Consider the following 13,721-nt stretch of genomic DNA (forward strand, 5'->3'; position numbering starts at 1 on the left):
CCTCCTAAACTCCATCTTTCTAATAGACATATTGTCACTGCAAATGGTGAAAAACTTGATTTACTTGGTTGTGATGATTTACACTTATCTACCTCTAAGCCATCTTAGTTTCACCTACCCAAGACCTTATTTGTGCCCAAATTAACCACTAATTTGATTTTTGTTGGTCAACTTGTGGAAGATGGTAATGTTGTCTTGTTTTCTTCTAATGGTTGTTTGATATGGGATTAGCAAACTAGGGAGGTTAAGGGAAAGGGGCACAGAATGGGTGAACTGTTTGCTCTGGAGTTTGATAATAAGAAAGCTAATTCAATTTCTACTTGTTTATTCTCTACTACATCTAGTTTTGAATCTTTTAGTTGTAATAATGACAGAAACTTGTGCTATAGACGCCTCGGTCATTCTTTTTTTAAGAAACTTGATTATTTGTTTGCTTCTGGTAGTTTACCGAGTTCTACTGCTTCCTTTAAGAATGTTAATAAATTTTGCATTACTTGTTGTTTGAGCAAAAGTCATATTTTACCCTTTCTTTCTCATTCTGAACATGCATCAGTTCATTTTTATTTAATACTTGGTGATGTTTGGTCATCTTTAGTTACTTCTAGATTGGGATTCAAATATTCCGTTACTTTCATTGATGACTGCACTCATTTCACTTGGATTTATTTGTTAGTTTTAGTCCAAGAAGAGGAGACAAGAGAGTCACATGAAAATGGATGGGTGTGTACAGTACCACACGCCTAGAAAAAGATATTTATACATTAATGTGAGAATGGACAATTTTGTCCTTACAAGTGTGAGATATGTACAGTAATGTACAAAGAGATATACAAAAGAGCCAAATAAAAGAAAGTAAAATTACAAAGTTACCCCTCATCCTCTCTACACCCCCTCAAACTGATGCTTAGGTAAGAGCATTAGTTTGTCTACAAGAAAATTGTGTCGAGTGCGTGTCATAGCCTTACTAAAGAGATCAGCCAGCTGAAGATTGGAAGACACATGAGGCAATGTGATGTGACCAGTAGTGAGAAGGTCTCGATGAATTGGCAGTCCACCTCTATATGCTTAGTTTGTTCATGGAAGACTGGGTTTGAGGCAATTTTGGTCGGCACTCATATTGTCAACAAATAAAGGGATGGGAGCAGAGTGATCAAAGGTGAAATCATGAAGAAGAGCTTTAAGCCAGACAAGCTCACTGCAAACAGAGGACATGGCACGATATTCAGCTTCAGTAGATGATTTGGAGACTATATGTTGCTTCTTACACTTCCAAGAGATGAGGGAATCACCTAAGAAAACACACCAGCCAGTGGTGGACTGTCTGGTGTCGGGGCAACCAGTCCAATCAGCATCAGCATAAGCAATCAATTGAGTAGATGAGGAAGATGAGAAGAAAAGTCCATGAGATAAGGTGCCTCTTAACATATCTGATAATTCGGGGCATAGCAGGGAAATGAGGTTGTCGAGGAGTTGATACAAACTGGCTACCTATCTGCACAGCATATGATATGTTTGGCCGAGTCATAGTAAGGTAAATAAGGCTTCCAACAAGTTGACGATATAATGTAGCATTAAGGAGTTGTCCATCATCCTTATTGAGCTTAAGGTTGAGTTCCAATGGGGTATCAACTTGCTTAGAGTCCGAGAGATTGGCCATCTTAATTAGGTCACTAGGATATTTGTGCTGATTAACAAAATATCCTCGAGCACTAGAGTAGAGTAGAATCATCACAGTAGCCCATGGGGCTTGTTTATGCCCATACAAGGACTTCTTTAGTTTGCAGACTAGAGTAGAATCATCACAGTAGCCTGTACACCGTCTCACGGAGGTGCCCAAGAAGTAAGGCATTCTTGACATCCATCTGATGAACAGTCCATTGTTTAATAGTAGTGATAGCAAGAATAAGCCGAATGGTAGTCATCCACTGGCACAAATGTCTCCTCATAGTCGATGACATGTTCTTGTTTGTACCCTTGTGCAACAAGGCTAGCTTTATTATCTATCTAGGCTCCCATCAGAATTCAATTTGATTGAGTACACCCAATGACTGCCAATAATGGAGGCATTTGGTGGAGGAGAAACAAGGTCCCAAGTATCATTTTCCAATAGGGCCTGAATTTCCAAGTCCATTGCAGCTTTCCAATGCTCAATTGCTGCCAGCCTGTTGCATGGTTTTCAAGGCGTTTAGGTGATTCTAGGCGACATTGGGGCACTTAGTCGCCTAGTTGCCTAGGCGATAAAAGTTTTATAATATAAAAAACTGACTTTTGGCTAGTTTCCTAGTTTTATATACCATTCAGCATGTATGATAATTGAAAACATAGCAATTCTCTTTATTAAGAACATTAAAGTTTCTCTAAAAATGTGGCAAATCATCACATGTAAATCTTTTACATGTATTAATTTCATTATTTTCGAAAATAATACTACTATAACAAGTATTTAATAGAGAAAATTCATATTAATTAGTAGCTAAAGAAGGATATTAACTTTATATGATAAATATTCAATAGAAAGTAAAATAGAAAAAAAAACAAGGATGGAGTTTTTATTTTATTTAATTAGAGAGAGAGAATAGAAAAAAAAGAACTTTATTATTCTATTCTTTCTTTCCTATTTCTTTTCTTTCATTCCTTCTTTCTTTCTTTTTGTCTCCTTAAAACCCTTTGATCTTTTGAATTTCAATAGTAAAACATTAAAACAAAGTATAATTGATATATATGGCATATAATAAAACGTATCAACACATACATTAATATAAATGACATTATAAAAGGCACCCTAGTTGCTAAAAGTCAAGGCGTTTGGGCGAGGCACCCAGCCAAGGGCGCCTAGTCGCCTAGGTGACGCCTTGACAACTATGGCTTGTCGGTAAGACTTAGGGATATCTGTAGAAGACAAAGTAGCAGAAAGGGAACCATGGATAGCAGAATATCCATAGCTATCAGGAGGATGAATAACTCTGGAAGAGTGTTGTAAAGGAGTGGGAGTAGGAGATGAATGATCACTTAAATGAGAAGTAGATGTGGATGGTGTAGGGTCTGAGGATGTCAGAGGAATAGGCATTGGGGTCGATGAAGGAGGATGAGGCATAGGCATTGGTGCAGCTGGATACTTACAGTGATAGACTTGAAGAGGCAAGACTGAATCACCTGCAAGAGTAAAGTTATGTAGAATAGAGAAGGATGGTGCAGGTAATTTAACAACATATTAAAAAAAGGACAAATTTTCAAGAAAGATAAACATTTCAAGATATACGAAGACGACAAACTTTAGGATCATAATAGAGAAGTCCTTTATGTTCTAAACTGTACCCCATAAAGGCACACATAGCTGGTTGAGTAGTAAGCTTAGTGCGCTCATGTGGAGGAAGATGTACAAGGCAAATGCAACCAAAAACATGAAGTGTAGAGTAGTTTGAGAATGATGAAAAAGATAATAGAAAGGTGATTGATTATCAAGAACTAAAGATGGAATGATGTTAATGAGATACACAGTAGTGTTGGCCGCCTCCACCCAAAAGGTAGCGGGAACATGGGAGTCAAGCAGAAGGGATCTCACTGTACTCAAGATGTGTTGGTTCTTGCGTTCAGCAACTCCATTTTGTTGAGGAGTTCTTGAACAATATCTTTGGGATAGAATACCATGTTTCTTTAAATAGGTCTGAAATTCTCCATTTTCCCCATCAAAATATTCTCCCCCTGAGTCAGAATGTAGAATACGAATGGTGGCATTGTGTTGGGTAATTATCATGGTGTGAAAGTTCTGAAAGGTGGGAAGTACATCTGATTTCTTCCAAAGGAAATAAATGCAAGTATATCTAGTGCAATCATCAATAAATAAAATAAAGTATTTGTATCCAAGTCTAGATATAACAAGAGACAACCAAACATCACTATGTATTACTTGGAAAGGAACAATAGCATGCACAGATCAAGATGGAAAAGGTAAAATATGACTTTTACTAAGACCACAAGTTATGCAAGATTTATTAATATTCTTAGAAATAGAATTAATAGTAGGTAAACAACCAGAAGAAAATAGATGATCCAAGTTCTTAGCATGTGCGTGGCCTTAAGCTCTATGCCATAAATGCCACACATTATTACAACGAGATGTAACACATCACTAGTAGTAGGAAGAAAACAAGATGAGGATGTAGGTTTCTTCTCGAACTCAAGGGCAAACAACCTCCCAAGCCTACTCCCCTTTCCCTTCACCTCCCTAGTGTGTTGATCCTGTATGACACAACCATCACGAGAAAATAGAACCAAGTTACCATCATCAACAAGTTGACCCACAGAAATAAGATTGGTAGTTAATTGAGGAATAAAGAAGGTTTTTGGGAGATGAAAGGAAGATAATTGAGAGGTAGAAAGAAATAAATCATCACAACCAGCAATCTTTAATGACTCACCACTAGCAGTAATAATCTGGTCATTAGAAGGGTAGGGTTTAGGAGTCTAACCAAACGAGGCCCCAGTCATATGATTTGAGGCTCTAGAATCTATAGTCCACATATGGCTAGGAGAAGAGCAAGTGGTAGAAGACTTACCAAACAGGCTGATAGTAGAGAAGGCAGATGAAATAGCTGAAGACACAAGCTGTCGTATCTTATCCTTAGTCAGAGTACCAGATGTCTCTCCCTTTGAGTCTAAGTTGGAGGAGACAGTAATGTCAGATGAAGGCTCTGTAACTATTTGAAGTGCCTTGCATTGACCCTTCTTGGGAGGTCGGATAGGGCATTCAGTAATGATGTGATCCTGTTGTTTGCAGTAGGTACAAAAATTCCATTTCTTACAATGAGAGGCCACGTGTCCGAACTCCTTGCACTCATAGCACTGCATCTTGGAGAAGAACTTTTTGCCCTTTGGCTTTGTAGCTAGAAAAACTGTATAGTCTAGTCTCCTCCCTTAATAGTTCACCCAATATGGTGTCCAGGTCAGGCACATTTTCCCTGCTGAGTATGCTGGATCTTATCAACTCATAGTCAGGTCTAAGGTGCATAAGAAAGTGCATGATCTTCCTTTGATCGAAATGCCTTTTCATAGTTGTCACACAACAATCAGTTGTTGTGGCCCCAAGATGAATGAGTTCATATTCTATCCACAGATTAACAAAGCCAGTATAATATTCCTGTATTCTTCTCTCCCCATGGGTGTATGAGAATATGTCCATTTCAATCTGATATTGTCTGGACATATTTGACTGTTGATACACCTTCTCAAGGTAGTCATACATCTCCTTAGTAGTTTTCAGGCCTCTCATGGGAATAGCTGCATCGACAATGGCTGAACTTAATATCTAGGAAACTATTTGGGCATTACTGATTTTCCACTGTTTCAGCCCTTTAGCATCTGTAACATCAGGAATGGTTGTGGTACCATCCAGATAGCCCCACATACCCTTCCCTTCAACAAAAAATTGGAAATGGAATTTCCAGGGAGGATAGTCTGTTCCATTGAATTTCACAAATATGATGTCACTCCTTTCAGATCCCATATTCAGCCAAGAAACCAAAGGAAGACTACAGAAAAGATGATAACAATCACTATAAGGCAAGAGGAATACCTTGAGAAGGAGATAATAATCGCTAGGAATCACTAAGGAATCTTAGAGTAAGAAAACGAAGTCTGGAACCTCAGTTGAAAAATCAACTGTCCAAAAAAGGAAACTGTAAGTAGTAGCCACCCAAGGAAGAGGATCAAAACCTCTTCAAAACTTCACCAAATCAAGAGATATTTGTACAACAGATATATCATGGCATACACTTCTCCTCCTCTTCATCCACCAGCCTTACTGCCTATGCCGATGCTGATTGGGCTGGTTGTCCAGACACTCGACGATCCACTACAGGCTGGTGTGTCTTTCTTGGTAACTCTCTCATTTCTTAGAAGTGTAAGAAACAATCTTCCACTTGAGCTGAATATAGAGCCATGTCCTCAGTATGTAGTGAAATTATATGGCTCAGAGCTCTTCTACATGACATACTACAAGAGTCACCACCATCAGTTCCCCTCTTTGCAGACAATGTTAGTGCAATCAAAATTGCTTCCTATCCTGCTTTTCATAAGTGCACAAAGCACATTGAAGTTGATTGCCACTTCATTCGCGATCTTCTTCAAGCTGGTACTATTTCACTTCCCCACGTGTCCTCTGGGCTCCAACTTGCTGATCTCTTGGCAAAGGCTATGACAGGGGTACGCCATTTATTTGTTATGTTCAAACTGATGTTGATTCCTAGGCATCAGTTTGAGGGGGAGTGTAAGGATAAAGAGAATTAGCTGAGGAGGCTATTTTTTTTTTTTTAATTTTCATCTCTTGTTGTATTTTATTTTATCTTGTACACTATTTCTTCTCTTGTACACTAAGGACAATTTGGTCCTTTTACAGTTTAATATAAATATCTTTCTTAGGGTGTTGATCTCTCCATTGGACACACCAACAAATCTGTTGTTGTCTCTCCTTCCTGGGTTTACAGACCTAGATCAGACTCTGACATTTTGGGTTTTTGCAGAGATATTCCTTTTCCCAGTGGTACTTTGGTTTCCCAAGTGATTTCACATATTTTTTGAATTTTTGTGTCAATGCCATTTTGTGCAGTGGAGGTTTGTGTTTCAATCTTTGGCTTAGGATATTGGTGTGATGACAATTGGCCATCTTGGTGGGTCCAATACTACTGATTTAAAAACATGATTAACTAAGAAGCGGTTTTATCTTTTGACTGTCAAGTTTTATTGAAGTGCTTTTTGCAGTTGAGATTTGTGGAAGGGTTGCAGGTCAGAATGTAGCCATCCTTGATGGAGGATGTAATAATAATTGACATCATTATAAATGCAAACTGAATGGAGAGGAAAATATTTTGCTTTATTGAATAGAGCAATGGCCTCAAATACTGATCCGAATCTAATGGCAGCCTAGTGCACGAGGCTCCCGCCAATGTGGGGTCTAGGGAGGGACAGATGTACATAGCCTTACTCCTGCACATACAGAAAGGCTGTTTCCAAGATTTGAACCTTGGTCACCCATGTCGCAATGGAGCAACCCAACTATTGTGCCAAGATATAAAACCTTTCTTAAAGAGATTTTTGGAAGCCCATTAAAGTTAATCAAAAGGTGCACTTGGCATAAAAAGCGGGCCTGTTATGTGTCCAATACATGGTCATTTGTCTTTAAGTTGTAGGACACATGGCACCGAAATAGGAAACCTCTGTCATTAAGAGGAGGGACCTCCAGGCTTAGTGCTAGGCTGGCTATCCTTTGCAAACTGAAATACATAAAATGAAGAGAGTGAAGTGGGGAGAGGAAAAGGAAGAAAATAAAGAGAAAGAAAGAAAAGGAAAAAGTATGAGAACTCAGTCCAAGAACCTCCAAACCATAGATGAATATTAGGTACTAGGGAAAGCCATCTTCCTTTCTTCAGTTTTTTCTCTTTGGATAAGATGATTGTTTCCTCTTAACTTAATGTCTTCATCCATAAACATATCTCTTGTCTTTCTTTTATTTCTGCGTAAACAACTTAATGGAAACAAATTGTCTACAGCCTAGCTTTCAAACTTGGCTGACTATTTCCTCTACAACAATGTAACAATTGTAATGATTTGTAGGGAATAAAACCATCCACAACCGTGTTTTTGAACTTAGTGTGTTTGGTTCTTTGCATGATATTATAAAGGGAGGAGAAAAGAAAAAAATCCTGGCCAATAACCCTAAAATTCATCTTGATCGATTGTAGGCCTCTCTCTCTCTCTCTCTATCTTATAAGGAGATCAAACTAAGAAATTCTGCAGTTGCATATGTTAGTTAATCCTGTTGATTATATGATACCTGAACTGAGTGGACTTTATACAAAATAATAAGTTGTTTTAACTGAGTGGACTTTTTATGTAAAAAGTCAAACATGTTTGATCTCCAGAAGAAGTGTAATGGAGATAGTTTGGTATTTTTGTTAAATGCTGTATTCATGGTTTCAAGTGGTTTGCATCTAACATTAATGAAGTTCATTTTCTCACTTTCACCACTTATTAGTTTTTAGATATTCTACTTGAGATTATATTGTTTTGTAGTTTTACATCTTTGTTTACTTGTCTTTATATGCTATTTTTTAATTTCAACGTCTGATAAAATAGGTTAGTCACCATCCAACGCTCATTGCCTGCCACTGTGAAGGCAGAGGATGGAAATTCTGGGGTGACAGCAACCTGAGGACGAAATTTTGGGGGAGGTCAATTCAACTTGACCCTGTTGGAATACTGACTCTAGAGTTTGATGATGGTGAGATCTTCCAGTGGAGCAAGGTCTGCATTGGTTTCTTAGCTTTTTTGTCTTTTTTGTCTTTTTAAATACAGACATAATGAATATTAGTAGCATGTTTATGCCAACCTCAGGTCACAACAAATATTTACAATCTCATCCTTGGAAAAGTGTATTGTGATCACCATGGAACAATGCACATACAGGGCAACCGTGAATATTCTTGCAAACTCAAGTTCAAAGAACAGTCTATCCTTGACCGTAATCCTCATCAGGTAGGTAATATGACAATAGGTCTTAGGATAATACATTTCATTTCTCAGGCATGGGAACATGAGAATCCATATTTACTCTCCTAAATGCAACACCTTCTAAAAAAGCTATATTTGATATGATTGGTCCATGTGCTAATATGATCATATCAAGTGCCATTTTATGATTATATGGAATATTGGGTTGGATACAGCCCAAAAAGTAGCTCAATCATATGGTACTGGCAAAAAGATACATGTAAGAATATTTTGATTTGGCCAATTTTTCTCTCCTTTCTCCAATTTAGTGTGGTATAACCTCCCTGCATTTGTATGTCACATGGATGAATTGTAACTTTTGAAATTTCTTTTTGTGCCACTGCTAATTTCATTGTTATTTATTGTCACCAAGACTCCACTCCACTCAATGGCAAAATATGAACATGCTTGGCTGTGTTATACAGGTGCAAGGACATATTCAAGATGTCATGGGAAACAAGGTTGCTACCTTATTTGGAAAGTGGGATGACTGCATATATTATATTGAAGGTGATGGATCTGCAAAGCTGAAGGATTGTAATCTATCATCTGAGGCCTCTTTATTGTGGAAAAGTAGTAAACCACCCCCTAATCTCACTCGGTACAACATGACATCATTTGCAATTACACTGAATGAGCTTACACCAGGATTACAGGTAGAAATAATGTATTCCGTCGCTTTTGTTATAATCCACTTCCTTTTCCCCCTTATTCATCTCTAATTGTCTGTTTTAGCTGTGTCTGATCCCGAGTGTTTGATCACGGATTAAGGAGAAGCTTCCACCCACGGATTCAAGACTTAGACCGGACCAACGGTATCTTGAGAATGGGGAATATGAGAAGGCAAATGCTGAGAAGTTGCGGTTAGAGCAAAGACAAAGAATGGTATGTGTAGGACCACTTCCCTACTTTTTTCTTGACACATGCGATGTATATGTAGCAACAATTTTGCTATACATTTGTGCTATCCATCAATTCTGTCTGTGTTAGTTTCCATGGCCGACTTCCTGTAATTAGTCTTATATGGTATAATTCATATCTGGGTTATCCAAATGTCATTTCTCCCTTAAGATGGTTCACTTCCCCATCTTGCCAGGGGCCTTTGATTGTTTTGACTCCATTGAAATTGCATTCTGGCTTATATAGCAATCGGCTTTTATGTTATTGTTGATTGATAAGCATTTCCCCTGCTGGATGGCACATATTCCTAGAAAAGAATAGTGTTTACCTTTTTATGAAGCCAATCTGAGCCTGAGAACAAATGAAACTTTTGAATATGCAAATGAAAACGAAGACATTGCAATGGTGAAATTGATTTTGATGCTATCTTTCTTCTGTAGAAGTGTCCTGTATTGCCTTTTGAAATAAAGGTTTGGCAGTTTTTTTTCCAGATGGTTAAGAAGTTGATCTCTTGTTTACCAATTTATAATCCATCTTCTGGCTTCTTCATTCTCTATGAAGTGAGCTTCACATATTCATCTAAAAGGGGTTCTCCTTTTGCTACAGATTTCCTTTTTGATTAGCAATATTGTATATTGAATGGAATAGAAATCCTTTCCGCCCCCTAACAACTAAAGGGATGAAAGTTGAAGTGTAGCACCAGGGACCCACCATTCATAGTGGTATTGCTATGCAGCAGGAATTGTTTGAACTCATCAAAGTTTAGAGTAGGGATTGATGCAGTAGTGATGTTTTAACACTGTAATCCAGTTTCTTTTTTTTTTTTTTTGTCTTTAAAAAATTTGCTAGTGCCACTTCTTTTATATAGGAGCAAATTACAATTATCAAAAGGACTCTCATGAAGTGGTCCATAAAGCCCCAGATTGAGTGGAGAACCTGGTTGATGTTTCCTTGTAAATTTCTGTTGTGAAGGATTATACATGGCTACTTTTTTCATGCGTCAAAACTTTTTTATTTGATTTTGTATTGTATGAACTTGTAGAAACCAAAAAAAAAAAAACAAAAAAAAACTTGTGGAGGGGGAAGACATGGCTTGTAGTATATTGTAGTTGCTTTGTATCAATATGTACTTTCGCATGTTGGTTATTGGTATTTATGAATTGAAATTATTAAATAAAACATATTGAAATTATTCAGAGGACTATTTATTTATTGGTTGATTTGATCCTTGATGCAGTCCAGGAAATTACAAGAAAACGGGTGGAAACCAAGATGGTTCCAGAAGGATGGCGAAAATGGTTCTTTCCGTTATGTTGGCGGTTATTGGGAGGCTAGAGAGCGTAGAAAATGGGACGGATGTCCGGAAATATTTGGCGAATTTAAGGAAGAGATGATCATTTAATGTATGTGAATATTGTGGAGTATTAAAGATGCAGGTGTGTACTTTTTCTGGTATTTTGATAGAAAAGTTATTTATACTTGGTTGTCTGAATCAACATTCTTGACCCTTTTTTCATTTTTTGGTACTAGTTAGTTGTTACACATTACAGGGGACTGAGGGGTTGTGGATAGACAGGGTATGCGTGAGGTCCACTGACCTTACCACAGAGAGCCTCGAGTGCCTGCATATTGGGAGGGCTGCCGGGTGAGCATCTCAGCAGCTGCCCACTGGGTCGTCAGCCATTCTTGACCTTTTATTAGATGATATTGATAATTGCTTCAATGTATGGAACGTTGGGATCGAGTCTTTGCAATCCATTCCATTAGTTGAATTTAACCCTAGATTTCAGGAAAAAAAGAAAAGATGTTGGTCCAGATGATGGCTATTGTCTTAATCAATATGGTTCATGGGCGCCTTGCCATTATTATTAACTAGTCTTCCCACCTTAGCTAAAACAGTTCTGGACTTTTTTTGCCTAGGATGTCAGTGTATTTATTCTATTAGCGAAATCGTTCTATGTTTGCAAGAGAAAAAGAAAAAGAAATCGTCCTATGATTGCAAGAGAAATAAAAAAAAAAGAAATCGTCCTATGCTTTCTGTTCTAGCTGTTAAATAATATTCCAAGCATTTATTCATTTTAACATCATTTTGCTTGCTTTCGTTTTCTAACTAACCTAACACTGCTGTACCTATTGCAGATACGGAAATACCAGACCCGGGGGTCATGAGCTTTTAAGACGTGCTGGAAGGGTGAGGGTTGATGGTGTTGAGTTACTAATTGTCTAATTGTTTTTTGCTTTTAATCTATTGATATTTTGAGTCCCATATCTTACTAAATTAGTCCCCAATTATTTAATTTCTTAGTTGTCAAGAAGTCCTGCAAAGGTTAATTTCTCAAGTTTCCCTTTTATGCCTGGGTGGTTATGCATGATCTGGCATGCTATATTGTAACCAAATGTATTAACTTCATATTTAGAGTTTCCTTTTGCAATGTTTGGAATAAAAGGAAAACTGTAGGCATTACTGACGTTGTCGACTCATGGAAAGATCCTGACGGCCGGTGGACGATCAAGGAAATATTTATGCATGATCTTCTAGCATCACATGGCAAATGAGGCTGAACAAGAAGTCAAGAACAACGGGTTAAGGATATTGAAACTCAAGACCTCTGTGTTTGATCTAGGTTTGTTGGGACTTATCACGGGTATGGAATTCTGTGAGCTTGAGTCGTACTCGGGGAGGGAAGGGCGGAGGGGGATCACGGGTGTGGATGGGGCTTTGGGCCTGTATTAAATTGTTTAGTTATCGTACTCCCGTGGGTATATAGTAAGCCGTGCCCCTCTATACCTTTATTCCCTTCGATTGCAGGGTGGTTGATCTTTTTTCTTTCTTTTTTTTTTTTTTTTGATTTATTTGGGGGGGGGGGGGGGCAACGATTGTAGAGTTGGTCACATTCTCAATTACATTCTTTTTAGTTAGGGCTGTAAGTTGGGCCGGGTTAGGTCGGGTTGAGGCCAATCCTAAGTTTTAAACCCTAACCCAACCTTCAATCCAACCCTAATCCTAACCCTAACTCAATTCTTTCAACCCCAACCCAACCCAATCCAAAGTCAATTTCGGGTTGGGTTGGGCCCAATCCAACCTTCTTCCCATCCCTTAAAACCTTATAGAATTTTTTAGTTTTAGATATTAATTCAATTTTCACTACATATATTAATCCTATGTTTCATTAGTATTTGTTTATTGACTTTTTTTTTGTTCTTTTGATATAAAATTCAGAAAAACAAGGGTTAAAAAGGACTATAGTTTATTATGAGTTATGGCTTATGATCAAACATAAAATTTTTAAAAAAATATAAAATAATGTTATTAAGGTTTTAGTCTTTCTGATTAGGATTAGCTGAAGTAATTATCTTAAAAGAAATATATGATACCATGTGGGGGGGGGTTATACAAATATCATGAATCTAAACAAATCAATGTATGTTATATATTACATATAACATATATTTATATATGACGTACTATAGAGTCGGTTTGGGTTGGGTCAGGTTGGCTAAGGGGTCAACCCTAACCCAACCCAAAGTAAAAGTCAGGTTCATGAATTTTAATCCTAACCCTAACTTGAACATCAATCCGACCCAATCCAACTCAATTTTTTTGGGTTGGGTTCAGGCCAACCCGGCCCAAGTTGCAGCCTTATTTTTAGTGTTAAGTATGTTTTTAAATCAGTGGTTGACTGGCTGTGTAGCTTCTTAATTAATGAACTTGTGGAGATAGATCAAAATCTGGCAGCATGGTCCTAACTCCTACACATTGTAAAACAATAACAGAACAATAATAGAGATAAGGTGCAAATATAAATTTCTGTGATGTTACAATTGGAATTGGGCAGAACTCTTGGAGGTTTGATAGCCTTCCAAATAAAGATGATATTGTAGTGTGTGATTTTTACTCTTTCCCTTTTATAGATAATCGCCACAATGTCTCTCCTATGAAAGAGAAAAGAAGAGCCATTACCAAGAGCATAATGTCATTGACTTTGACTTGTTCTGCCCCTTTGCATTGAGACAAGTGTCTCAATGATCATGATTTTAAACCACATAATCACTCAGCCCATTCTAAGCCAAACCTCTTCTTGCTGATTTAGTCGAAGGCTAAATGGATCCAACTTAGACCCAATAACCACCCTGTAAACAAGTCAAAAACAGTTAATAGAAAACAGATTTATTTTTACTAGAAGATAAATAATAATGTATGTTGTAGTGTGTTTACAGGGATGATTTTAGCAAATTCTTTCATTAACGTGTGACTTTTCACATGGCCAGTGGATTTT

The 13,721-nt window shown here is 37.6% G+C and overlaps 1 protein-coding gene across 6 annotated transcripts in view; it reads left to right on the plus strand.

Annotated features, from left to right (window-relative positions):
- LOC148880346 (oxysterol-binding protein-related protein 2A-like) overlaps nucleotides 1-11,908 on the plus strand; it is a 32,711-nt gene extending 20,803 nt beyond the window's left edge. For 3 of the 6 annotated variants that reach the window (XM_088962218.1, XM_088962216.1, XM_088962217.1), the window contains 6 exons: nucleotides 8,131-8,298; nucleotides 8,389-8,529; nucleotides 8,970-9,200; nucleotides 9,316-9,429; nucleotides 10,682-10,880; nucleotides 11,584-11,908. In XM_088962218.1, the coding sequence (XP_088818344.1) occupies nucleotides 8,131-8,298; nucleotides 8,389-8,529; nucleotides 8,970-9,200; nucleotides 9,316-9,429; nucleotides 10,682-10,846 (819 nt within the window). In that variant the 3' untranslated portion in view covers nucleotides 10,847-10,880; nucleotides 11,584-11,908. Of the gene's footprint in view, nucleotides 1-8,130; nucleotides 8,299-8,388; nucleotides 8,530-8,969; nucleotides 9,201-9,279; nucleotides 9,430-10,681; nucleotides 10,881-10,974; nucleotides 11,090-11,583 lie in introns of all 6 variants that reach the window. The other 3 variants (XR_016104536.1, XR_016104538.1, XR_016104537.1) reach the window with 3 other exon arrangements.
- Nucleotides 11,909-13,721: the final 1,813 nt, after the last annotated feature.

The sequence above is a fragment of the Nelumbo lutea genome, chromosome 1 (assembly GCF_056320005.1).
Source record: "Nelumbo lutea isolate HS-2025 chromosome 1, American lotus-T2T, whole genome shotgun sequence".
NCBI classification, from domain to species: Eukaryota; Viridiplantae; Streptophyta; class Magnoliopsida; order Proteales; family Nelumbonaceae; genus Nelumbo; species Nelumbo lutea.